The sequence below is a fragment of the Bufo bufo genome, chromosome 3, assembly GCF_905171765.1.
Source record: "Bufo bufo chromosome 3, aBufBuf1.1, whole genome shotgun sequence".
Classification (NCBI taxonomy): Eukaryota; Metazoa; Chordata; class Amphibia; order Anura; family Bufonidae; genus Bufo; species Bufo bufo.
In genome coordinates, this window is record NC_053391.1 from 123,695,770 (window position 1) to 123,723,525 (window position 27,756).

General features: G+C 46.7%; 1 protein-coding gene across 2 annotated transcripts; it reads left to right on the top strand.

The window, feature by feature from the left end:
* Window positions 1-3,452: 3,452 nt before the first annotated feature.
* Window positions 3,453-26,630, top strand: YWHAE (tyrosine 3-monooxygenase/tryptophan 5-monooxygenase activation protein epsilon). 2 transcript variants are annotated; one of them, XM_040423536.1, is made up of 7 exons: window positions 3,453-3,663; window positions 16,273-16,472; window positions 17,259-17,365; window positions 17,570-17,776; window positions 20,266-20,402; window positions 21,268-21,310; window positions 25,662-26,630. In XM_040423536.1, exons 1-6 carry the CDS (start codon window positions 3,600-3,602, stop codon window positions 21,273-21,275), a joined length of 723 nt encoding a protein of 240 aa, XP_040279470.1. In that variant the 5' UTR covers window positions 3,453-3,599; the 3' UTR covers window positions 21,276-21,310; window positions 25,662-26,630. The 2 variants fall into 2 exon arrangements, with proteins under 2 accessions (XP_040279470.1, XP_040279468.1); XM_040423534.1 differs by lacking the exon at window positions 21,268-21,310 and having other exon boundaries at window positions 3,454-3,663.
* Window positions 26,631-27,756: the final 1,126 nt, after the last annotated feature.

Sequence of the window (27,756 nt, forward strand, 5' to 3'; positions counted from 1 at the left end):
CCAGGCGCTCCATTCATTTTGGGGTACAGGGCCCGCATTTATTTATTTATTTTCCTTTATTCATAAAGAAAATAAAACAAAATGTACAATGAAAGTACAAAAAACACAACCAAAGAAACAAAGGTCCCAAGAAACATTGACATAGACCTAGCCAATGTTGCATATTTCATGGTGAGTGACAACGAAAACTGGGCCCCTGTTCTTGTGATCAGTGATAGTCCAAGCGGTCGGACTCCACCTCGTAGTGATCTCCTATCTGCAGGATCATTGCTATAAGATCGCACCTCCTGAGAGTCTGATATGACTAAAAATGCAATTGTGAAACCATTCTCCTTTAACATAGCACTACAATGGTGTCGGACAGTTCAGTCTCTGTGGAGTACCACAGCCCCATAGTCTGGGGTCCAAGGTCATAAACCCCACTGTAGTTGGTCTGTATTGTTAATGGCTACATGGTATTGTGGATGCCGAGAGGCCATTAACAATGCAGACCAACTAATCATGAGGTCCAAATCAGTTTAATTAGAGCCCATTGTGGCTTGTACGGCTACGAGGTGCTTAAGGCTGGGTTCACACTTGAGCGTTTTACAGCGCGTTCAAACGCGCTGTAAAATGCTCAACACATGAAAACCAATGCTTCCCTATGGCCCTGGTTCTCACTTGAGCGTTTTACAGCGCTGAAAAACGCGCTGTAAAATGCCCTACGCTCAAACAAGTACTTGAGCTTCTTTGGGGCGTTTTGACGCGCGTTTGTGGCCATAGGACATTGCAGTCAATCACACAAACGCGCGTCAAACGCGCGTTTACTATTGCAAAAAACGCTCGTCAAAAACGCGCGTTAAACGCGCATATCAAAGACGCTCAGGTCTGAACCCAGCCTAAAGGTTTTCTACCACCAGAAATACTGTTATGTAGCTGACTGATATAGCGATGCGCTAATGTCAGCACTACATAACAGTGTGTTTTTTACCTTTCTACCTGCAGCCGTTTTGGTTAAAAAAAAGCACTTTTATAATATGCTAATGAGCCTCTAGATGCTATGTGGGCGTAAAATCAGCACCTAGAGGCTCTGTCCACTCACCCATTAACCCGCCCAGGTCCAGTGTTCTGCCCGCCCCGCTCCTCTTCATTGATGCCACTGTTCCCTGCATCGTTGGCGAAATCCCGCGCCTGCGCCGTTCACTTCTGTCTTCGGCGCAGTGAGTGAATGATGCGATCCTGGTGCCGGATTCCTCACTGCGCCTGCGCCGACTACGTCACAGTGAGGAAGCCGGCATCAGGAGAGCGGCCTTCACTCACTGCGCCTGTGCCGAAGTGAACGGCGCAGGCGCAGGATTTCGCTAACGATGCAGGGAACAGTGGCATCAATCAGGAGGAGCAGAACACTGGACCTGGGCGGGATAAAGGGTGAGTAGACGGAGCCTCTAGGTGCTGATTTTACACCCACATAGCACCTAGAGGCTCATTAGCATATTATAAAAGTGCTTTTTTTTTTAACAAAAACGGCTGCAGGGACTAATGTTAGAAACATACTGTTATGTAGTGCTGACATTAGCGCATCTAAGGGGGTCACTGGATATGCGAAATTGCTACATGATGATGTGTTTCCCTCTTTATGCACTGAAGCTGGCACGTTCCCTTAGTTTTTCCAGCAAGATGGTGCACCACCACATTATGGGTGTCAGGTCCGAGCATTCCTAGATGAACAGTTTCCTGGAAAGTGGATTGGTCATCGTGGGCCAGTTGAATGGCCCCAAGGTCTCCCGATCTGACCCCCTTAGACTTTTATCTTTGGGGTCATCTGAAGGCAATTGTCTATGCTGTGAAGATATGAAATGTGCAGCACCTGAAACTACGGATACTGGAAGCCTGTGCTAGCATTTCTCCTGCAGTGTTGCTATCAGTGTGTGAAGAGTGGGAGAAGAGGGTTGCATTGACAATCCAACACAATGGGCAGCACATTGAACACATTTTATAAGTGGTCAGAAACTTGTAAATAACTCATGAAAGAATAAAGTTACGTTAAAACCAAGCACACCATTGTTTTTCTTGTGAAATTCCCAATAAGTTTGATGTGTCACATGACCCTCTTCCTATTGAAAAAACAAAAGTTGGATTCAAAATGGTCGACTTCAAAATGGCCGCCATGGTCACCACCCATCTTGAAAAGTTTCCCCCCTCACATATAGTAATATTCCACAAACAGGAAGTTAATATCACCAACCATTCCCATTTTATTAAGGTGTATCCATATAAATGTCCCACCCTGTAGAATAGTCCCTATTAGACTTGGCTGCTGCTCCCCCTCTTAACCCTTTCATTTTTTTGTCTGGGAGAGTTGAGCCCTTTTCTTTCCATAGCACATTATTTAGGTGACTCATATTGTAGGTTATGTCCTGCATATGTGATGTTCGCTGATTTCATGCCTCTGCAGACTATATTTGACGTTATCCATTTATATCGGAGGCCTATGTTCATTTCTTACGTATTCCCCCTCGTTTTGTAAATTTCTCTTCTTTTTTTGCTATTATACCAATAAATACGCTTTGAAACATAAATATGTAATGCCGACACATATACGCCGGGCCTATGGAAATGTTATGGTATGTGCCGGCAGCTTTTCTCAGCGCACACATTAGGCTAGGTGCACAGATGCAGCGTGCGGACCTCCCAACCGTCCCGGATCCTGCAGAACAGTCCCAGATTTTGGCCACAGTCCCGGGACGGCTGAGGTATGTCCCCACTTTCAACGCAGATACAGTTGAATTATACAATGGTGAAACTGAGATCCAGTCACCTTCTCCAGCCTGTGCGTTCCCTGGCGGCAGGCGTGATGCGATGACATCACAGCACAAGCTGGGAAGGATGTGCCCTGTTCGTCGGGGGAGCAGGGCTAGGTGATGGAGCACTTTTCTAAGGGGACAGCTCCTTGGTATAGGGCACTTTTGTAAACGGTGGGACACAAAGGGGATTGGGTCCAGTTTAAAGGGGTGGCTTAGCCAACCCCCCTTATAATGGGGAGGTATGGCAGTGTGCACTGTACAGATATCTTCTACACTGCAGTCCATGAGGCCGGACTACCAGCTCCTCACTAGAATGTACAAGGTTCACTGTGCTGCTCAGAGGTGTCAGGCCCGTCACTAGAGCACCATGGCGGCCTCTCAGGCTGTCTCCTAGTGATATCACGTCATTGTTATAGTGTTCTCCGGCATAGACGCCCCTACAAACAGAGCGCTGAGTCTATGGCCGCTTCTCATCCTCCGCGCACAACTCCCCCCCCAGCCACCTACAAGAACCTCAAGGCCGAGCCTCCTTTGCTCCCTTATAAGGGCCGCCATTTAAAGGCCACGCCCTGGTTCTTGCTGACGCAAGAAGCTCCTAGACACGCCCTCTCCTGCCGCGCCTGCTGCTGTTGCTAGGGAGCTGTTGCTATAGTGTTGAGCGATTGTCCGCGTGCGCAGGCGGAAGTTCCCGGATCAAGGAGCCGCCATCTTTCCCGGGCTCAGCTAGAGAGAGACAGAAGCGCTGGGAGACGGAGAGAGATACAATCGGCTTCCATCCGCCCAGTAGATCACCTCTAATCCCCGCTAGCTACAGCCATGGAAGAGCGAGAGGATCTAGTGTACCAAGCTAAGCTGGCTGAGCAAGCTGAACGATATGACGGTAAGAGGAATGTGCGGCTTTTCCCATAGGTCGGCGGGCGGAGAGAATGGAGGCGAGACAAAATGGCGGCTGGGCTGGAGAAGGGAGGATAGGACAAAGGAGAAGCGCCTAGTCTTCCGCGGGTCTAGGGAGCTGCTCTGGAAGGGCGAGGGGCGCCGCTGGTCGGGAATAGCGGGGGGTCCGGGCCGGAGGGGGCGAGGGATGCCACGGAGAGGTGGGAGGGCGGCGGGCAGGAAGGGAGACGGCTGCAAAATGGCGACCGCCGAGTAGGGCGAGACCCCGGGGAGGTGGCGGGGCAGGAGCGGCTGTCAGCGGCGGGGGGAGCGGGTTACTCGGGGCGGTACCGGGGCGGCTGTCACGTAGCCGGTCACCGGAGCGGCTGTCACGTAGCCGGTCACCGGAGCCCATCACCCGGCTCATTCATTGGCAGCCCCGGGGGGCCCCGCCGCCGCCATTACAGGGGGTTCCTCCTCCATTCGGCCTTGTCACAGTGATGGAGGACGTGCGGCACCGCAGCCTCCGCCCGGGCTCATTCATTCTGTGATGGCGCACAGGCGCCGCGACATTTCCCGTGCAGAGGGCGCGTCCTCCTTTGTTGGGCGGAGGCGCCGGGAGCCCCCTCCATGGGCGGCCGAGCCCCGCCGCCTGCATTGTCCTCTGTTATCAGCCTGGGGGCGCCCCCTGCAGTACCACAAGGATGGGGCGCATCGGGCTGGCCTGGCTGTGCTCCAGAGACGGGTCTGACCAGCAGAGCTCACAATCTACATTCCCTATCAGTGGACACAGACCCCATGGATTCGAACTCAGCACCCCATCCGCTTGGGCGGCTCTCAGCGCAGTTGTCACAGATGGGACCGCCCACAGGACTCCTAGGTTATAAGAGGGCGGCGGTGCCGACGCCCTTCCCTCAGCGCGGCGTCCGTCCGCTCCTCCTGCTGATCCCCAGTTTCATTAAAGGGGTTCTGCAGTTTGTTTAAACTGATGATCTGTCCTCTGGAGAGATCATCAGCATCTGATCGGCGGGGGTCCGACACCCGGGACCCCTGCCGATCGGCCTTCTCACTGTTTACCGCTGTCCCAGTGACATCACGACTAGTATCAACTGGGCGGGGCTAAGCTCCATTCACGTAAACGGTAAATGACTGTGGGGCGGCGTTGTCTTCCAGTGATCTGCAAATGAGAACAATACTGTGGGGGGCCGACCTCTGGCGCCGGTCGCGTGGACGGAGCGGTGGTCACACGTGCTCTGCTATGGCCCTAGGATCGGTGTTGAGGTGGGACAACCCCTCTGAAGAGGACCTGCTGCCTCTCCTGAAAACTCGTGGCATCCCAATCTCGGAGCATCTGTTCTTATGACTGTGCCGCTCCTCTGTTACTCCTTCTAGAAGTTTATGAATGAATTGCTAGCAGTTTGCAGTGACCGTCGAGATGGGTGTTACCAGTTGGGGTGTGTCCCTATAGAGTCTAACACTATCCAATCGGTGCTCCCAGTGGACCCTCCCCAACTGGTCACACCCATCTGGACCTTCAATGCAAACTGCTAACAATTCAATTGTAAACTTTTAGTAGGAATAAGGCTAGGTCTACAGGACGACATTTGTCATAATGGCAGTCTATGGTGTCGTAGTGCAGCGCGGCAGTCGCAGAAAAATCCACCTCGAATGGATTTTATGCGACAGTCGCAGCGTGTTGCAGTGCGACACCATAGACTGCCATTATAAACATGTCGTGGCGTAGACCTGGCCGGATAGTGGAATGACACGACCGTTAGGATAGATGTTCCAGAATGATGACATTACTACAGCAGACCTGTCAGGAGAGGGGGCGGCTCCTCTAGAACTACCTCTTGGACCGTTCCATCAGTCAGTATAGCAAATGTCTAGGTGCGTCGGCCACCTACCTGCTGGGGCTGATGTGGGGGCACCTGCAGTAGCTGACTCCTGAAACGGTTGGGATTGTAAGGCCTCATGCACACGACCTTGTCCGTATTGCAATCTGCAAACCACGGACCCCCGAAATACAGACTCCTTCTGTGTTAAATCCGAATTTTCCTCACTCCCTTTACTAGAAAGAACTATTCTTTCTGCAGTGCGGACAGGAATAGGACATGTTCTATAATTTGCAAAATGGACAGCACATGGATGGCGTTTTTTTTTGTGTGGCCCCATAGAAATGAATGGATCCATGTGCAATCTGCAAAATACCGTATGCGGATCAGCCACGGATACGAAACTCTATCATATCCGTGAGGCCTGAGGAAAGCGTGTAAAGAGGACCTATGGGATTTTTGCATTCCCAATCAAAACAATGTTGGGTCAACATTTCTTAGAGCTGTAGATTGTGCTGTTCCTCTGTAATTCCTCCTAGAAATACATGCCTGAACTGGGCTTTACCATTGAGGGTCTGTTCCTACACGCTAACATTGTCCATGCAGAGCTGAGCGCGCCACAACCTTTGCTAATCAGGGGCCACATTGTCAGACTGAACCAGTCCCAAGGGCCAAAAAGAAAACCCGAAGGGTTATTACCTCCTAAAATACGTTTGGCAACGTGTATATTATAAATGTCTGGTTGCATTTCCAGGACTCCCATCCGATGGAGACAGACAGCTCGGCCACACACACCGGCATTGAGGGCTGCAGGTTGGGCACTTCTCTCTGCATCCACTGCTGTTTGGTTATACGTTTCCAGAAGGAATAATAGAGGAACTTCACAAGGTAGTTTTGAGACTAGGTGCTTTGAGGTTATTTCTCAGGGAATTCAATGATCTGAACCAGACAGGTCCGGAATGGTGGCAGGTCGGCTGATCTGTTTGCATAGTTGATCGTAGTAGTAATAGAGTTCAGCAGAAGAAATCGGAGGTCAGTCCGTCTAGAGCTTCGTGTATGTGGCCCTTAGAAATCCTCCAGTTCAGAAATCAGACTGGTTGGGTGGTATGTAGGGATGGCGGTCTGTGGGCAGAGCTTGTAGCTTCACCAGCTGATGGGGGGGGGGGGGGGGGGGGGGGTGCCTTTAGTAACAATTCTTCTCTCCTATACATATTTAGTAAGCGGTTTGTGCCACTATTTTGATGACATGCCCAAAATTTGTGTTAAGATTTGACTCGCCAATTTTGAGAGCTTTATGGGTGTGTTTTTGCGTATTCCAACATGCTTGCCCTGTTTTTTTTTATTCATTTTCTTCCAGTGTGCCTCAATTTAAAGGGGGTGTCCCAGCCCATGGATACTGATGACCTGACCTCAGGATAGGTCCAGCTGGGTGCTGCCAGTTTGGGGTGTGCCCCTGCACAGTCCCACACTGTCCAATCAGAAATGTCACGGTCCCAACTGGTAACTGCATGCTCAACCAGAAGTGGGAATGAACTCAGCTTGCTGGTGGCATAAATGCGTATGTGATAGGTGGGCACCCATTCTAAAAAAAAGTCCCAAAACTTGCATTAGATTAAAGGAGTTGTCTGGGTTCGGAGCTGATCCCGGACATACCTCCATTTTCACCCAGGCAGCCCCCTGACTTGAGCATTGGAGCAGTTCATGCTCTGATGCTCTCCTTTGCCCTGCGCTAAATCGCGCAGGGCAAAGGCATTTTTAGGAGTTCGTGACGTACCGGGCTCTCCATGGGGCTGCCAGGAATCCCAGTGACGTCACCGGCTCTGATGGGCGGGATTTAGAGCAGCGCTAGAGCCGGTGACATCACCGAACACACTGCCGGGCTTGTGTTGTGATAAACAAAAGAGCCCTTGCCCTGCATGATTTAGCGCTGGGCAAGGGAGCGCATCGGAGCACGAGATGCTCCAATGCTGGCCTCGGGGGCTGCGGGGTTCAAATTCTGGTTATGTCCGGCTTCAGCTCTGAACCCGGACAACTCCTTTAAGAGTGGGGTTGAGTCATTGTAGCTGGAAGCACTGCAGTCCTCTACTGGGTTAGGGGGCCGCTCAGTGCAGACACCGGTGGACCTCGTGAACAAGAGCCCTACTGAAGAAGCAGCCTCCCCTGGAATAGCCATATCTACAGGAATACACCGGTGGAGCCACAATCAGAATTCTTATGTTTTGGGGGTAAACTGGCCAAAAACAGGTCCCGATCCTGGCTGCGCAGAAGGTAGGGTCTTCTAGGTCAAGGTGGAGCTCTACACGTGCTCCCAGTTTACAATGTTATAGTATTTGTCCTGTGAGAGGAAATATTTTAATATGTAATGTGGCCATACACGGTGGAGTAGATGGCGATATGATGAGCGACCCGGTGGTTGGTGTGGAAAGGTTGCACTGTGTGACGGCATTGAGCGAGCCCTGACAATGGCAGACTGATCGGGGGAGGGGGCCGTGGATGAGCTCACAATAGGAGCCGGATTCATATTGGTCATGAATTGCTCTCTTATGCCGGTGGCTGAACCCAATCTCTGAAGACTCAGAAGCCCACCTGCTGGACTTTTCCTAAAAAAAATTCTTGCTTACAGTCAGTGTGCGGCACAATCTGCGCTGGGTTTTTCATCCGACTGGAATTGCTACTCTATGGTCATCTAGTCTGTGTGAGAGGCAGGGAGAGGGGAGGTTTCCGCTATATTCAAGGGGTTGTCCAGGCTCCAGATATTGATGACCTCCGCACAATAGGTCGTTAATATTCGGTCAATGAGGGTCCAGCGCCCCCCACTGATCAGCTGCTGGCTGCCGCCTCTGGTGCTGGATCTAGTACTGTGAATAGAACAGGAAGACAGCGCCGTTCAACGTTTAGTGGCCGTACCCGGGTACTGCTGCTCAGCTCCCATTTGTTTGGGCATAATTAATGACCTATCCTGAGGATGAATCGTCAATAAAAGGAGCCTGGAAAAAAAAAAAATAACTTTAATGCTGCTTGTATTGATTGCATTTTTCTTGCCAAAAATCTTGAAGATACCGTCACAGGAAAGGTTTCCAGGATCTGTTCCTGTTTAATGCACTTAATACCGGCTCCGTACACAGAGGTGATTGCATTGGCGCAGGATAGGGCTGGACTTGGGTGTCTTTCCTGGGAAGTGGATCGCCTCTGCCTAGACTGCATCATGGTTCCCGTTCACAAGGAAAGCCAGTGCTCTGCCAGATCCATTGTACATCCACTCACAGCAGCATGTAATGGCCCACATGGACATTATGATGGTAAGAATAGTTCTCCACGGTGCGTTATTCTTGCCGTCCCATGTGGCATCTGCTGGCCATGTCCTATGGGCTCCATACTGAGTGCCCATCTACAGTACTGTCACTTCTGACACCATGCATTGCTGTTCTTGTCATTATGCTCAGAATGCTGTTAGACCCCCCCCCCCCCTCCCCATTGTAAGTCCGCAGGGTCCAGCACAACGCCGTAGCATCGGATATCATCAGATGTGACCAGCTCCTTAGAGGTTGTATTTTATATTGTAGCAGCTCCCCGCTGTTCGGAAGCATTGGGGAATAGAGCAGCAGGACCCAGGACAGGTGAGTGGCGGTTGTTACTTAAAGGGAACCTGTCACCGGGATTTTGGGTATAGAGCTGAGGACATGGGTTGCTAGATGGTCGCTAGCACATCCGTAATACCCAGTCCCCATAGCTCTGTGTCCTTTATTGTGTAAAAAAAAAACCACTATTTTATATATGTAAATGAGGCTACTTGCATTTCTGGAGCCCAGCCACACCCACTGTGGAGCCCAGCACCGCCCCGCATCCTCCGAATCTCCTCTTTGCTCCCCGATGTCACAAAGCTAGAGTGCCGTAATCTCGCGATGTGCGAGCTAGCGCATGCACAGTGTGGACATAGTGTTCCTTCTCTGCTGGCATCGGCCTCGGGGGATAAACTGCGCATGCGCCAGCTTGCGCATCGCGAGATTACGGCACTCTAGCTTTCTGACGTCTGGGAGCAAGGAGGAGATGCGGGCGGTGCTAGGCTCCTTCACAGTGGTCGTGGCTTGGTTCCGGAAACGTAAATAGCCTCATTTACATATATAATCGTTTTTTGACAGAATAAAAGCACACAGAGCTATGGGGACTGGGTAATGCGGGTGTGCTAGTGGCCATCTAGCAACCCATGTCCTCAGCTCTATACACAAAATCCAGGTGACAGGTTCCCTTTAAGGGGCAGGGCTTGGAGACAGGACAACCCCTTTTTAAACTTATTTTTTTTAGTCCCTCATCTGGAAGACTTTCTTCCCTTTCTGTGGGTGGGCAGCAGCTCATGAAGCGCCTGCATCTCCCTCACAGCCCCAGAGGTACAGATGGTTTGTTGTGCACCCCCAATTTCCTTCTCCGCGGTCTAGAGGGTCGTATAATTCTAGGAATTTGGAAGGCTGAATGAATAGTGTCTGGACAGGTTCACCTTTATTAATGAGATCAGTACGTCAGCAGTGGGGGAGGGGAGCAGGGAAGTCACCGAGCATGCTAATCCTCCACTGAATGTAGGAGGAGGGAGAATAAACAGCAGGGGGCGCTACATAAAACACCAATAATATTAATATTGCAGTAATTCATTTTCTATGCCCTATTCATTGCATAGTGATGCTTTTCATGGGATAACCCCTTTGAAGGAGGCTTAGGTGGAGTTTCTGAATCAAGCTTCCATAATACGGCCGTCTTTCTGCTTTCCACTTGCCATGTCTACAACTCGACAGGCCGTGTGCGCTCTGTTCTTTCTGCAGATCGTTAGTCCTTTTGTAACTGATTCAGCATTTTCTGCTGCCGAATCCACATTGCAGACTTGGAACAGTTTCCCATCGACTTCAACCTAAAGAACGTGATTTGGAAAAACTTTGTGACCTAATGTTTCTTTGAAGCGGATTTAATAATTTCTATAGAGCCAACATATTCCGCAGCGCTTTACCATCGGGGGTTTCATGTACAAACAGTCATAAATAAGGCTACTTTCACACTGGCGTTTTTTTTGCGGATCAGTCATGGATCTGCAAAAACGCTTCGATTACAATAATGCAACCGCATGCATCCATCATGAGCGGATCCGGTTGTATTATGTCTTCTATAGCCATGACGGATCCGTCCTGAACACCATTGGTCAATGGGAGACGGATCTGTTTTCCATTGTGTCAAAGAAAACGTATCCATCCCTATTGACTTACATTGTGTGTCAGGACGGATCAGTCTTGCTCCGCACCACATGGCGGACAGAAAAACGCTGCAGGCAGCGTTTTGGTGTCCGCCTTCAGAGCGGAATGGTGACGGATCGGAGGCAAATTGATGCATTCTGAGCGGATCCTTTTCCATTCAGAATGCATTGGGGCAAAACTGATCTGTTTTGGACCGCTTGTGAGAGACCTGAACGGATCCCAGAAACGGAAACCAAAACGCCAGTGTGAAAGTAGCCTAACCTAGCAAGAGACAAACCTCAAGTAGAAAAATGTCATGAAGGTCACAGGTTGTTCTTTAAGCTTGTCTGCAGCACTCTGTGGTGGCTGCGCAGGGTTTTGTCTCCACCAGAGCGCTGCAGCTCCCTGCGCGGTGAGTGACGGGCCAGTATTGTGCAGGGAAGTACTGAAGTTCGCTTCATTCTGAATATCTGCAGTAGGAATACCTGTCCTTGGGTTCACATAGCTCGTGCATGTAGCCTTAGGGTCCATTTTCACGTCTGCAAAATGGGTCCGCATCGTTCCGCAATTTTGCGGAACAGGTGCGGACCCATTCATTTTCAATGGGGCCGTAATGTGCTGTCTGCATTTTTGTTCAGCAAGAAAATAGAAAATGCCTTTTTTCATCCGCAATTGCAGACAATAGGACATGTTCTATGAGAGTGGCGGCGATGTGCGGTCCGCAAAATGCGGAACGCACATTGGCGGTGTCTGTTTTTTCGGATCCGCAAAAACATACGGATGTGTGAATGGACCCTAAAGGAGAGAAAATAAAAGGCCTCTTTCACACAAGTGAGTTTTCAGTCTGGACACGCTGCGTGTTGTGAACGGACAGCAATCTCCAGCAATCAGCAGTGAAAAAGCCTCTGCAGCCGGATGTCGAGTGGTGTTCTTCAGTTTTTCTTCACTCCCATGAAAAATGCATCAAAACTGATTGCATCTATGTTTTTCCTGAACAGACCCCAACTCATTCCATATCTAAGGCCTCTGACACGTGCTGATTGCACTTTCCATGGACAGTACACTCATCTATTGACTTTTAATGTCTGTTCACCTATCAGTAGTATCATTACTTTTTTTTGTAACTAAATTTTGTGAGCAAAATAAAGTAGATCGGAGACATGCACTACTTTGGTCCGTGATGTGGACCAAACGCCAATTATAGTCTATGGGTCAACGAAAAAACGTGCGGATGGTATCTGTATTGCATCCGTGTTTGGTTTACTTCTCACCGACCACTGATAGTAGATGCTTATACGGATGACGCATGGAGGGCAAAAGATGGACACATGGATTCTTCACAGATGAAGTATGGACTTTTTTATTTTTTTCTCCACGAACGTCAAACGGACACGGGAATGTGAGCGAGGTCCAACAGTGCCACTGAGCGCTTGATGAACGGACAAAGACTCATTGGGTGAAAGTATCTTTGATATGGCCCCCAAAACCATCAATTCTGTGATGCAAGAATGGACCGTTCTTGTGGGCTGGGGCTTAGTATGTCAGGAGCGACATGTGACCATGTTATGGGCTTCGATGGTTTAGGGCAGGGGTCAGCAGCCTTCGGCACACCAACTGTTGTGAAACTACAATTCCCAGCATGCTCCATTCATTTCTATGGGAGTTCTGAGAAGAGCAGAGCAATTATGCATGCTGGGAGCTGTAGTTTCACAACAGCTGGAGGTTAGGATGTCTCATCTGTTTTGGGAGGGGGGGATACATTTGGTGGTCTGAGACCACCCTGAAAAGGGTCTGTTTGCTGTTTCACGATTTCCTGCTCCTGACCAGTCTCTACATGGCATGGTGCTTTGCGGTTTTGAAGGTGCCGCGAGATGGTTGACCTCTTCAGACAATCTCCATGTTAATGAGCTGCCAGTAGTCTGCTTTTACTAGAAAGGCTTAGAATATAGGATGATGATTAATAAATTAGCAAAATGGCGAGTAATATCAGATTTTATAGTTACCTCCTTTGCAATGCCTGTTTGCTTTGCATATACCGGTAATCTATCCTTGTCAAATGGTAATCAAAATGCACTTGTTTCTTGCAGGCTCCAGATATTGATAACCTATCTTAAGAATAGATCCTCAATATCTGACCTGTGGTGGAGTGGCCCCATCCTGTACCCCCGCCGATTAGCTGTGTTCAGGGTACTAGTGGCCATGTCGGCGGGCTGCAGTAACCTGGCATGGCTGCTACACTTCAAGGAACAGCTGATCGTGGGGGCGCCGGGTGTCAAACACCCACCGATCTGATATTGAGCTATCCTGAGGAGCCTGGAGAACACCCATAAGGCTCTTAAGATAATTAGTATCCTCGTTACGTATACCTGTCAATCAGAATGCATCATAGATCTTCCATTGCAGCCGGAAATGTGATGACTAAAAGGGCAATTGTGCCACAATTTTTTTTATCACCAGTCTTGAGTTAGACTATTCTGTTCTCCAGAGCTGTATTTATAGTTCTGCTGGCTGTTACCCTGTCAGTGGAGGTTGATGGCAGCTATTTTAATGGCCATAGAAACTTGTGAAACCTGCATTGTAATAGCACTTGCATGTTGCATCACTGGCCCTCTTACCCCACAATGGGACGTTATAGGATTCATCCTAAAAGGCTGTATTAGATTCTACCTTGTAGCTTATTGCATCATCTGACCCCGGTAACTAATGTCCTGAAGGGCACCCCTGTGAAAGTAATTTAAAAGGGTTGTCTGGTATTTTACAAGTGATAAGCTATCAATGCCTGATACCCCACACGCCCTGCTGATTGGCCGTTTCGGGACTGCACCAGAATTACATGACTGTCCGTTTAGTAGAGGATAGAGCTAGTTATTGCTGCAAGGCTCCCCTTCAATTAAATGGGTTGTCGGAGATGATTCAAAACCTCACACAACCCTTACACCTCATTCACACGTCAGTGTTCGGTCAGTGATTTCCATCAGTGACTGTGAGCCAAAACCAGGAGCGGATCTAAACACCGAACAGGTGCAGATCTTTCCCTTATACCTTATTTCTGTCTAGGCTCCAGTCCGGGTTTTGGCTCACAATCACTGATGTGTGAATAAGGCCTCATGCACACAGCCGTTGGGCGGCCTTGGCCGTATTGTGGCGCGCAAACAGCGGGTCGGAAATCCACGGCCACCAGCTATGTGCACCCCGCATTGCGGATGTGGACCCATTCACTTGATTGGGTCCGCAATTCCGGAGATGCGGAACACCTGAAGCACTACGGAGTGCTTCTGTGGTGTTTCTTTCTGTGGTTCTGCACCGCAAAAATACCACGGAATGGGTCCGGCTGGCTGCACGGATGTTTCCAGTGCATTGGGGACCGTAATTGCGGTCCCCAATGCAGGGAACGGCCGTGTGCATGAGGCCTAAGGCTTTACGGACTGTTAGAATAAAAAAAATTTATATACTCGCCCCTTAGGCTTGTATTAGACCAGAGGATGTCTTGCTGAGAACGATTATAGATTTTGCGACTCATTAGTGACCGCAATTGTACTAATTACATAGAGCAATGTTAGTTTGTACTTTCGCTCGTTAATCGTTCCACGTACCACGCCTCTGTGATCTATAAGCGAGTGGACGACTCCATATTATACAAACAGATCTGTGACAGGAGGAGCGATAATTATTTAGCAGGATGAAAGATCACGATTGGCGATAAACCAATGTACTGTGATCGTCCATATTGCTTCCTTTGCTGGCAGGATTCATTTTTTCATCACATTATACATTGCTCGTTTCCATAGTTACGACCACCCAGCAATCCAGCAGCAGTTGCTGGGACCGTAGGCGCGCACATAGGCCGGTGCTTTTTCCTGTAGTATGCATGCATGACCACTGCTGCTGGATTGCAGGGTGGTCATAACCATGGAAACGAGCCATGTATAATGCAAAGGAAGCAATATGGACAATCACAGTACATTAGTAAGTGGCTTGTATTAACGTTATCTACATAATAAATGCTATTTGCTGATGTGAGACAGCCCCTTTAAGATGAGTAGAAGTCCTGGGACAGAATTGGCTGCCATGACCTGGGGGTGGTGATGTGGAAATGAGTGGATGAGTATGTAATGTGCGGAGGTGATTATGTGGCACGTGTAAATGCTGTGAGGCTATGGCCACGTGGACTGGGATTTCTGCGCTGATTTTCCCAGTGTTTTGACCCAATGTGTTGCAAAAAGCGAAATCTGCAGTGAATTTCTGCAACATAAATTGGCATGCATCTGATATTAATTCCGCACCGCGAGTCAGTTTGCGCTGTGCTTATGCTTCAGGTGGACAAAGGGGTTTTCTGGGAATAAAATATGATCAATCGGTCACATGGCCTATATGCAGCTCAATCCCATTTCAAAAGAATGGGCCTGGGCTGCATTACCAAACAAAGCCACAATACAATGTACAGCGCTGTGCTTGGTAAGCTGTGGGGAGGCCGCGGTACTCACCCGAAATGCAGGAGTCCGACCTTCACCAATCTGGTATTGATCAGTTGTGCAGTGTTCATACAGGGTTTTGCACTCTGAATACGGTGCTGGTTTGCAGCGAATGGTAGATCGGCACCCAGTGTGTCCTCCCTAGAGTTGCCGCGGTAAATTTGGCCTCCGCAAGTGTTACTTGATTTGATCGGATGCGAGCTGCTCTTTGCTTCCAGCCCGCATGTGAACGATGCTCTGTTTACTCTGGCAAGAAGTCTAACGCCGGCCATTGAGCGTTTGTACTACCTGTGTAGTGGATAAACTGCTTCCAAATGGGCGAAGGTACATTTTTTTAAAGGGGTTGTGCTAAGTTTTGAAGTCGGTACTTTGGGATATTCCCATAGAGAATGACAGAGTGGCAGGGCGGCATGCTCAACCTGCAGCTTCATCAGATCAGGACCAGCGGTTGGACCCCCACCAATCAGTTATCCCCTATCCTGTGCATATAACCCCTGTAAAGAAGACTTTTCTGCTCTCCTGACTTGTCTTAGTAAAGAATTGTTTTCCCAATGAATAACAATTCTGAAGCACCTTTTCTAGAACCCTTCAATGTTCTGTTCCTCTCTTATTCCTCTTAGAAATGTTTTGCAGAAAGGACAGCTGGGGGTTTGGGGTGCATCCAGACAGTGCCATCCTCGTTAGACCATGAGGAGAGTGGTAACACCCATTGTCAATGGCTTTGTACATTTTTGGAAAGCATAATCGGGGTATTTAGTCACAGACCTGACAGGTGACAGCTCCTCTTTAAAGCCTATTATATGAAGACATTTATAGAATGACATGGCCAGGCTTTCAGCTGTGCATGCCATAATTGGCAACTTTGAGTTTCTCGCCACTTCAGAAAGGGCGTGGGGCTCATCACAGCTCTCCTCCAGATTTACTATGTCTTACACCAGCCCCTGACTTGCATAGTTTTGCGTTTCTGTCGCTCGAGGTGCCAGAGATGCGCCTGATTTATTAAGAGTATGGGATTACCAGTCTTTATAAATGGGAGTGCTGATTGTATAATGACGTGTATATTAAAAAAAAAAATTCTACTTCTTCCCACTCTTAGAAATGGTTGAGTCAATGAAGAAGGTGGCCGGGATGGACGTGGAATTGACAGTAGAAGAAAGGAACTTGCTGTCTGTCGCATATAAGAATGTGATTGGAGCTAGAAGAGCGTCCTGGAGGATAATCAGCAGCATTGAACAGAAAGAGGAGAACAAAGGCGGAGAAGATAAACTCAAAATGATCAAGGATTATCGGACAACGGTGAGCCCTCTTGTCTTCGTAGTTGTGATTAGGTTGTGGCTTTAGAAGGTTGGAGTGATTTTATATTATTTTTTTTAAATAACCTGGCAGGTTTGTTGCAGAAATTTTTGCAGCTTTTCCCATTTGTTTGCTGCTTGCAAAGATCCATGTGCATTCTGCTGAAACAGCCAGTGCTGTGGCTTCCATCCATATCGTATAAGAAGTGATTACGTTCCATATCAGCCCATGTGATTGCTGTAGCCAATCGGTGACCTCTGTGGCCCCGTGCCTTTTGTGCACACATCACCTCTGAGACCTTTGGCTGCAGTGGTTCCATGAGCTGATACAGAATGTCCTTACTTCCAGTATGGTGGAGACGGGCGCATCGTGCTGCTGGACTTTAAGATTTTCAAAAGGTTAGTGAGGGAGGTTTTTTTCCCCCCCCCCCCCCCCAAACCCTTTCCACCCTCTCCTTTTTCGTGTATGTCTGACAGCACCTAAAATATGGCCCATTAAGTACATGGTGCACTACCTGCTTGTGAACGTCCATCTTTGGCTGCAGTTCTTGCTCTGCTACTGGTTCTGGAAGGGGTTATGCCATGTGAGTGACTAAGTATGGAAAGAATGAGGTGCCGAAAAGGGAACAGTCTTCCAGGAAATCAATGACAGATGTGCCTGTTCTCGTGCACACGCAACCCATTCAGCAGTAACTCTCCAGGATTTTTAGAGGAGCGAGTGTCACCCGATGTAAATGTAGATTGTGTGATATGGCGGGTGACGTTTTGTGATACCTTTTTTGTCTTGTAGGTTGAGACGGAACTGAAATCTATCTGTAATGACATTCTGGATGTACTGGATAAGCACCTCATTCCAGCTGCAAACAGTGGGGAGTCTAAGGTTTTTTACTATAAAATGTAAGTAAAGCGCTCGTGGCTCCTGCTCATACAGAGCTGTTCTGATGGGTGTTATCCTTCTGATGGGTGTTACCCTTCAGTTGTCATGTGTGGGTGAAAAGGGGGTACAGTTCCATACAAAGGGACAATGCACCTTGGTTGAAAGCTGTGTAGGTTATTACTTTGTGTGTCACATTCATCTTGACTCCCTTTTTGTATCTTTAGGAAAGGAGACTACCACCGATATCTGGCAGAGTTTGCCATAGGCAATGACCGAAAGGAGGCTGCAGAGAACAGCTTGGTAGCCTATAAAGCTGCAAGTGATATTGCAATGACAGAACTTCCTCCAACACATCCCATTCGTTTAGGTCTCGCTCTCAATTTCTCTGTGTTCTATTATGAAATTCTTAATTCTCCTGACCGTGCGTGCAGGTAGGTTTTTTAGCAGCTCAGGTACTTACCTGTTACTGATGTCAAGCAACTAACGCTTTGTGTATTGGTTTAGGTTGTACTGCTGTGGTAGATTTGTCATATAGGAACTCCATTGGGGCCATTTTTAACATTTCATTTTACTCATTTTGGGCTAAAAATCATATTGTCAATTGGTCTTTATTGAAACATTTTCAGCAGGGTTTGTTCTATAGCCTTCCCTTCCAGTGAATCTGCAGACTGGGTGGTTGTTTCACATTGAAGCTGTCACTCACAGCTCTGTGTTAGGCCTCATGCACACGGCCGTTGTTTGGGTCCGCATCCGAGCCGCCAAAACGGCAGCTCGGATGCGAACCCATTCACTTAAATGGGGAGGCAAAAGATGCGGTCCGCATCCGTTGCTCCGTTCTGTGGCCCCGCAAAAAAAATATATAACTTGTCCTATTCTTGTCCGCTCTTTGCGGACAAGAATAGGCATTTATATTGAAGACGGTCTGTGCCGTTCTGCAAATTGCGGAATGCGCACGGACGTCATCTGTGTTTAGCGGATCCGCGATTTGCGGACCGCAAAACACACCACACGGTCGTGTGCATGGGGCCTTACTTTGATCTCCTGACACTCATTTAAGCCATATTCTTGCCAAACTGATAAGATTTAACATGAGTGTTAATGAGCTGTCAGGAGGGCAGAGATGAGAGCTGTTCTCTGAGGGATTCACTGTAAAGGGAGAGCCGGACAGTCTGCCGATACACAGAAACAGCTGTACAGGAAAAGATATTGAAATTTTTTAGTTTTTTTGTAATGACTGATTAAAAATAGATTTTTAGCCCAAGAAGTCTGACCACTTTGGCTCCTATTGATCTGGGAAACGGGCATCCGTATTCCCCTTTTGTATGCATACATGTCTGCCACTCTGTTCAAATCTCTGGAGTTGCTAGAGGTAGCCAAGTACAAGCGTTTGGCGGAGTCCGGCATGGCCACCACCTCATTGAAACGAGAGAGCACGGGGCCCTTTCTCTTGGTTGGACCCCAGCCGATCAGACACTAAAAGGGGTTCTGCACTTTGTTTAAACTGATGATCTATCCTCTGGATAGATTATCAGCTTCTGATAGGTGTGGGTCCAACAAACAAAGTGCAGAACCCCTTTAATCCCCGTATTCACAGGATAGGTGATAAGTTGTCATGATCGTGTTGTCCCAGAATGACTACTGTCTGCTTTTCAATCAAATGGGGAACATGGGGCTCCAGTTTTTTGTGATGGGTAGTGGACTAAACTGCCTTACCCCACCGATTAGGAACGTATCACCCATCTTTTGGATAGGTAATATGTTGCCTCTGACAACCCTGTTAAAAGTGTTATCCTATGATTAATGTAAAAATTTAAAATTGTACATAATATATTATATGACAATCTCTAACAAAGCCCTGTACCTCACATGGATCCAGAGATCTCCCCATTCATTGCTCCAATTACTCTGCTAGATTTATTACAAGGCAGTTCAGGGGGCTGTCTCTGGGACTGTACATGTACATCCACCTCAGGTTGACAGAGAAATTAGAAAAAGCAAACAGCAGGTGGCGGTATACAGATACATTTTATTGAATAACCCAGTGCTTATACTAAATTGTGAATTGCATTCCATTAAATTATTGAGATCCAGGTGCAGGCTTGAGAACTGTAGAACATTTTTCGTGGGGCAACCTCTTTAAGGTACAGAGATCTGACATTTAAAAGGGTTTTAGGATAGGTCATCAGTATCTGACCGGTGGGGGTCCAACTCCTGGGACCCCTGCCAATCAGCTGTTTGAGAAGGTACTGGTGCTTTTGTGAGCGCTGCGGTTTTTTCGCAGCTCACCAAGCACAGTGCCATACATTGTAGAACGGCTGTACTTGGTATTGCAGCTTAGCCCCTTTGGAGTGAATGGGCCTGAATGCGATACCACGCACAGCCGCTATACTATGTATTATGGTACTGTGCTTGGTAGCACTGCAGCCTTCTTGCAGGTTCACAGGCGCACCAGTGCCTTCTCAAACAGCTGATCAGTGCAGGTCCTGGGTGTCGGACCCCCACTGATCAGATAGATATTGAGAATAGGTCATCTGTATCAAAATCTCTGAAACCGCCTTTAAGTTGCCCATTCTGTATGAAAGATCTGAATTGTAAGTCAAGCTATGTGTTTGCTATTGTAGATTACACTTGAGATGAGGAGGGACAACTTAAATTTTCTAGTTAAGAATTAATAGAGATAAATAGAAAGTAACGTAAGAAGTTAGTGTTGGTAGAAAACTTCATTGCACGTTGGTCACCTGTTAAGACTTTCTAGAATTCTTGTAGATGCCTCCTAAAGGATAGTGAAGCATCTCCGTATTTGAATTTGGTCCGGTTATACTGTTAGAAACAGGCTGTTACATGATTAGTGGTGTGCAGTAAGTGTTCTCCTGCAGACCTGATGGGAACGTCTTGACGAACAACGCTCCTCCTCTTTCAGGTTGGCAAAAGCAGCATTTGATGATGCTATTGCAGAACTGGATACACTGAGCGAAGAAAGTTACAAGGACTCCACGCTTATCATGCAATTGTTACGTGATAATCTGACACTATGGACTTCAGATATGCAAGGTGATGGTAAGTACAAACATTGAGTACCTTTTAATAAAAGCGGATTGCCCTTTGTCATTTAATAGATGACCATTCAGCTGGAATATTTACCCCCCTCTAGTTCTAGAAAAATCCTTGTATCCCTTAGGCCAGGCACACACGAGAGAGTTCAGTGCAAGAAACTCGCAGCGTGTCAGTGTGAGGTACCGTTCTGACCCTCTGCTCTTCTGACATGATTGCACAGCATTGGGCTCTGTTCACATAACCGTATTTTTGGTCCGATCTGCATTATGAGTGGATCGGATGCAGACTAATTTGTCAATCGGACTGCAGAAAATGCAGACTACACACTGTGTGATGCTGTCTGCATCATATGTCCGTTCCACAGTCCCTTAAAAAAGATAGACAAGAGTAGACATTGTTGCAATGGGTCCGCAAAAAACAAACAAACACAGATACAACATGGACGTTACATGCATTTACGGTTATGTGAATCCACCCTTATAATGATACCTCACACTGACACGCTGCGAGTTTCTCTCATTGAATTCCGTCGTGTGTGTGTCTGGCCTTACTTGTCTGCCGCTTTCCTGGCACAGACTGGGAAACTGGCCAGTACTAGAACAGTTGGCTGGAGAATGTTCACTCTCTGTAGCATCTTTATGGCATAGCGTGTGCTTCTCCAATAGTTTCGGGTTAACCCTTACTATACTAGATGCACAGACTAACGGCAGATATTTGTATGTAGACAGTTTATCGCATACTGTGTCTTACAGATATTACATTCAAAGCCTATCTCTCTCTACTACATCAATCACGCGGCTGATTCCTCCCTTTCATGCTTTTAACATCACTGTCACTACATGATCCTGTTCTTCCCTTTCTTGTATAGATTCCTAAAGGAAACCCACGTGTCCCTTTCCTAAATATTCTTTGTAAGTTGCTGTCTGGATTGCCTGACAAAGCAGGCTTGTGTTTTCCATCATAACCTCTGCATCTGTTTGCTCGGCGTGACCCATCTACTAGTTTTATACCGTGTGTGGAGCACCGAGTAGCAGATCTGGATTGTGCTAAATGTTTTGGCATGGACTCACCTCTAAGGGCACTTTCACACTAGCGTTTTTCTTTTCCAGTACCGTCCTAGGGGCTCTATACCGGAAAAGAACTGATCAGTTTTATCCTAATGCATTCTGAAAGGAGAGCAATCTGTTCAGGATGTCTTCAGTTCAGTCTTTGACTTTTCAGGACGGAGATAATACCGCAGCATGCTACGGTTTTATCTCCGGCCAAAAAAACGGAACACTTGCCTGAATGCCGGATTTTTTTTTCCCCATAGGAATGTGTTAGTATTCGGAATACCGGATCCATCATGAGCAGACCGAAAAAAAAAAAAATGACTGATCCAGTATTTCAATGCATTTGTAAGACGCATAGGGGTCCTGATCAGTCTTACAAAGGCCATTAGTTTGCATATGTTTTGCCGGATCACTTTGCCGCAAGTGTGAAAGTAGCCTAATGTTGTGTTAAATGTTTCTTGTTGATGCGAAATCCACATGTTCTGTGAAAGTGCCTTTTCCTGGGAGATCTTTCCTTCATCGGATAACCTTTGTAAGAGGGGCCAGCAGTGATGCAACTTTTGAGGAGACTAGAGCGATTGTCTAGGACAAGGATCAGCAACTTCCAGCGCTCCAGCTGTTCTAAAACTACAACTCCCACAATCCTATTTTCAGTTCTTGGCACTCCCATCGAACAGACAAGTGGGCATGCTGGGAGTTGTAGTTTCGCCGCAGCTGGAGTGCTGAAGGTTGCTGACTGCTGGTCTAGGAAATTCACTTTGGTTATTTCCCCCTGAGATTAGTCGGCATATAGTTGTCTCCCGGTGCCACTGACATGAGTTCCTCACTCCCGCCAGCCACATATTGGCAGCGATGTAGTTCAGTACGTGGCGTATGCTGCGCTGTGGAAATATATAGGGCAAGGGGCAATGCGTTTCTCCCTCTAAATGGTAGCCGGAACCTTGTCGTTTCTTCTGTCGTCAGTCTCTTAGACGTTTTTCTGCTTGTCCAGAAGGGACATGGAAGTACAATGTACAGTAAAATGAGTGCTGGATTATCACACGTCCTGGATGATTGGACAGTAAGAAGCGTGCAGAATGATTTGTCCTGGGATAGTGCGCCATCATGAAATGCTATTCTGGTTTTGTGAAATTCCAGATTGCGGTTTTGACCCAGATAATAATGTTGACTTATCATAATTTTTGACAATGTTACGTTGAATTAAATGGGTTGTCCCATCTCGCCGTTACCAAAGCTAGGCGAGACGGTCCTGACCGCCGGCTGGGAAACAGCGGAGTGAGCTGGTGCTCGCTCTTTTTGTGGCTCACATTGTGGTGCATGGGAGCTAATGAAACGGGAAGTGTCGGAGCAGTCTTTTCTTTCCCGATTAGTTGGTGTTCAGGACTGTCTTTCATCTCGCCTTAGTGACGCAGAGATCGGACAACCTTCTTTTCTTGATCCTATCTGGGACCTGCATTATGTGGATTCTAAATACTTTCACACTAGCGTTTCTATTTTCCGGTATTGAGATTTGTCATAGGGTCTCAATACCGGAAAAAAACTCTTCCATTTTGTCCGCATTCATTGTCAATGGGGACAAAATGTAACTGAACAGAACGAGTGCTCCAAAATGCATTCCGTTCCATTCTCATACAGGAGAGCAAACTGCAGCATGCTGCAGTTTGTTTTCCGTCCTGGAGTGCAAAGCAAGACGGATCCCTTGTGACACACAATGCAAGTCAATAGGGACGGATCAGTTTAACTCTGACACAATAGAAAACGGATCCGTCCCCCATTGACTTTCAGTGGAGTTAATGACGGATCCATCTTGGCAATGTTAAAGATAATACAACCGGATCCGTTCATAACAGATGCAGACAGTTGTATTATCAGTAATGGAAGCGTATTTGCTGAGCCCTGCCAGATCCCCCCTCCTCAAAAGCATTGTTTTTTAGCATACAATACAGTACAGTTTTTCATGTTGAAATGTGTTGTGTGCATGAGGCTTCACAAAATGGTTGTCAGTTTTGCGTATTTAGGTTCCAAAAATTGCACAGAAGTGGTGCTGCACTTTAAAGTAAGGTGATCGCATAACTTGTGCCAGTAGTGTTGCAGTCCTTTGTGTATTTGTTCTGTGGATTGACTTGTGTGTTGTTTCACTAACATTACTAATATGAAGTTTTAAATAAAAAAGTGACTAAAGCTTTTTGAAGTTAACTACATCTTTCCTCTTCCATCTACTAAACTTTAACATAGGATTTGTCTACTAAACTGTTGCATGTTGGACACAGGTGTTCGTAACCAAAACGGAGGTTTTTTTGTTGCTTTGAGTATCTGTAAATGACGTAGCTGCTTTTATTTTTTTTAAGAATGTTTTATCTAAAGGTTAGTTGTCTGGACCTAGTAAATTGTTTCCCATAACCAAAAATCTGTGTGCCACAGTGAGGGGATACTTCTGTTCTTAGGCTCCATTCACACGTCCGCATCCGTTCCGCAATTTTGCGAAACAGGTGTGGACCCATTCATTCTCTATGGGGACGGAATGGATGCGGACAGCACAGTGTGCTGTCCGCGGAGCGTGGCCCAGATCTTTCTATAGGGGGTGCCGGCCGGGTGTGTTGCGGGTCCGCAACACACCACGGATGTGTGAATGGACCCTTATAGGTGCTACGTTTAGAGCTTGGTGGTTTGAGGCCTCCAGGAGAACCTAGGGCACGGTTTTTCATGACCCCTGACACAACTGTCCAATCGGCACGCGCTCTTTCTCTTCCTGCTCGCTACTGTATGTCTATGGGATAGCATTAGCGGACAAGATCAGCTCAAACAGCTGATCGGCCAGTGTCGGACCCCCGCCCATCTGATATTGATGCTGACCCACAGAATAAGGTTGTCATGTCGCTTTTGGCTCACAGTAAACACCAGTAAAACGCACAAAAATGGTGCAATTACTTTTATATAGTTCTGAGTGGATTTTGATGACATCCCAGCATAAGTGTGTTTACATCCCAGCATAAGACCCACAGGGAGGATCTGTAGCATCAGATCTCTGCCTCTTTTCCCCTCCCAGCTTTTTTAGTAATAGTATCCACTTAAGTAAATACTAATGGGTATGAGCGAACTTGTGTTTTATGACCACAGGCCTTAATGGAATTATAATAAAACCCAAACTTGTAAAACACAAGTTTGCTCATCCAATACTAATGAAGCGGTGTTGGATGTGGATTGGGAGAGTGGTCCTCTTTCAGCAGATTTTTACTAAAGATATTCTTACAGGTCTTTAGTGTATAACAGGCAGAAAAGTTACTATCGCACTACAGACCTGCTCTGTTTTATAGGATGAGTTTTCTATGCTTAAAGGGGTTATCCAATACTAAATACACCAATGGCAGGCGGGGACGAGCCTCCCTAGCATCACCCGCGATGCCAGGGAGGCTCCCCCCAGACTGTTTCATCTGTGCACAGGAAAAAGCGGCGGCGCGGGGTAAGTATATTCCCTGTGAGAGGCCCGACATATTGGGGGGGGCGGGCAGTTTTTAGTATTGGATAAATAAAGGGCTAAGCAGTGTAATTACAAGCTGTCCCATTTACTTCAATGAGATGACTCGACTCGTTCCCATGCAAGTGTTTAGGAACGAGCTGTCCCATAGAAGTGAATGGGATGGCTTGTAATTACACTGCTCACCGCTACAATGTGGTTGGCCTGTAGACAGGATTTTTTTTCCCATCCTGCATAACGCAAACCAGATAGTTCCGGTAGGCATACCCATAGACCTCTATTATGACGGATCAAAACGGAATGCTTTTAAAGTCCGTCTTATGAATTCCGTTATTTTCAGTTATGACAGAAAGCAATAACGGAATTCATAACATTGATGTGAACCTGCCCTAAGCCACATTCTTAGCAGTAATATAAGAACTGAGCTATGAGTGTTTAGGAGGTCAGAGATAAGGAGCCTTCAGCTGAGCTGCCTGACGGGAAATAGTAAACATACAGAGCAAGCTATTAGAGAATCTCAAGGCTGTACACAGAAAGGGGCCCAAAATTTTTAATAACTACCAATTGAAAAAATTCTTTTTAGTGTGACTAGAGATTTTGAATAATTAGATTTAGATGGTCTTGACTATGAGGTAGTATTATCAGGAGGATGTTGAAGTGTTGGTAGGCAGTGTACAGTTGCATGAATTGTTTAAAAAATTCCAAGTAACGATGACCAATTTTCAATCTTTACAGGTGAAGAACAGAATAAAGAAGCACTGCAGGATGTGGAAGATGAAAATCAGTGAGACCTTAAAAGCCAAGAAGAGACCCTCTCTAACCAACTGCCCCTTCCCTCCAAATATCCCGTCTCACTCTGAGGACCATCAAAATTTGACTTTTACACTGGTTCTCAGGATTTAGGTTCCTGCCCAGTTGGGTGTATCATTTTTACACAGTTTAAGAATTCTTAAAGGCAAGAGTGAATGACTGTGGATTTTGCTGCTGCTGCTGCCAGCCATCTTAGGTTCTTTAAGACACTAACAGGACTGCATAGAGGCTTTTTCAGCATTAGATATGTCTCCGTGCCATCCAGCACTATAACCTCTTAGAAACACATAGAACGGGCAAAAGACGTTACTCCTTAGGGCAGACCAGAGTCAATCGCACTGTAGAATTTGTGTGGTGGCTTTTTTTTTTTGTTTGTTTGTTTATTATTTTTGTTTTTTATTTTTTATAAATGTTTGAAACTGAATTTAATTGTTTGAGATGTGGTTAGAGCTTGACGTCGCAGATTGCTTCAGAATGTCCTTGTAGTGGTTTTGCTGTACAAGTGTTTTCAAACTGTGCAAAAAAAAAATAATAATGTTGCTGAAAACTCTGGTGCTGGTATCACGTCAGCAGTCCGTGTTTATTCATTCTTGCCTCCTTTTTACTTTCCCTCCTCAGAGCAGGTTAGCATTGGAGCTGGTGTTGAAAAGCCTGCATGCGTGTTTAAAAATTTTCGTTTTTCTATCTTCTCCCTCCCTACCTCCGCCCCTTCTTTCTCTTGCTCAACCTATCTTTCGTTCAGTATGTGTAACTTGAAGCTAATTTGTACTACTGGATATCTGACTGGAGCCACAGATACAGAATCTGTCATTGTTCTTACTGAAACACAGCATGGAATTAACATTAAACTTAAATAAACAAAACCTAAATTAAAAATGCCAAATATTACCGTTACTTGACCTCTTCTTGTCTGTGTAAGGATATTCTATCGGTAGTCAAAGTAGCCTTTAAGGACCAGCTTTTCCCTTCCTTCTACCAGTTTTACACAAGGAGTCGTATTCTCTCCGATACGTAAATTGCCATTAAATCGTCCCGGTTGCCTGAATTACACGGTGGAAGCAGCAATTTTGTGGGTGAAGCCATTGCTAAGCAGGGCATTGATGTCACTAGCACTTTAGCGCAAGGTTGCCGTGTTATAATGGACCTCCACTGCATGCGGGAGCCGGGTCTACGTCCGCAATCCCATTCAGAAACCTAGTCTCGTGTGTGGCTGTGTTATTGGCTAAGCATAAACTGGAGGTACATGCTCTGCTTGCTTCTATGGGTATTTAAAACTTTCATGAGAATTTGCCAAAACTTGTCAATTTATTGAAGTTTTGAGTTTGTTGGAATGGGGTACTATTGATCAGTATAGTAATGGTTTCGCTTTTAGTCTCAATGGTGTGTTTTTATTTTAGTTTTTTCCATTTTTGTCTTTTTTTTTTTTTTTTTGTTTTTTTTTGTTTCCAAGATAAAATGTTGCCCAAGTGTAATTAGCTTCATTAAAATAAAGGCATCCATATAAAGCGAACATTTTACCTTTTCATTTTGTCGGAACAACAGCTACAACTTGGCTAATACACCCTCACTGCACACGTATTTGTTTCATTCAGCTTTATGTACAAAAGACCATTGAGGACTATTGATGGCGCTATAGATCTTTCCCTATTTTATTTAAAGCCTTTGCTTGTCAACCTAGGGCTACTTTCACACTGGTGTTTTGGCTTTCCATTTGCGAGATCCGTTTCAGGGCTCTCACAAGCGGTCCAAAACGGATCCGTTTTGCCCTAATGCATTCCGAATGGAAAAGGATCGATTTAGAATGCATTAGTTCAGTCTCCATTCCGCTCTGGACACAGACGGCAAAACGTTTTGGTGTCCGTCTGACGAAACTGAGCCAAACGGATCCGTCCTGGCACACAATGTAAGTCAATGGGGACGGATCAGTTTTCTATGACACAATCTGGCAAAATAGAAAACTGATCCGTCCTCCATTGACTTTGAATGGTGGTCAAGACGGATCCATCTTGGCTGTTATATA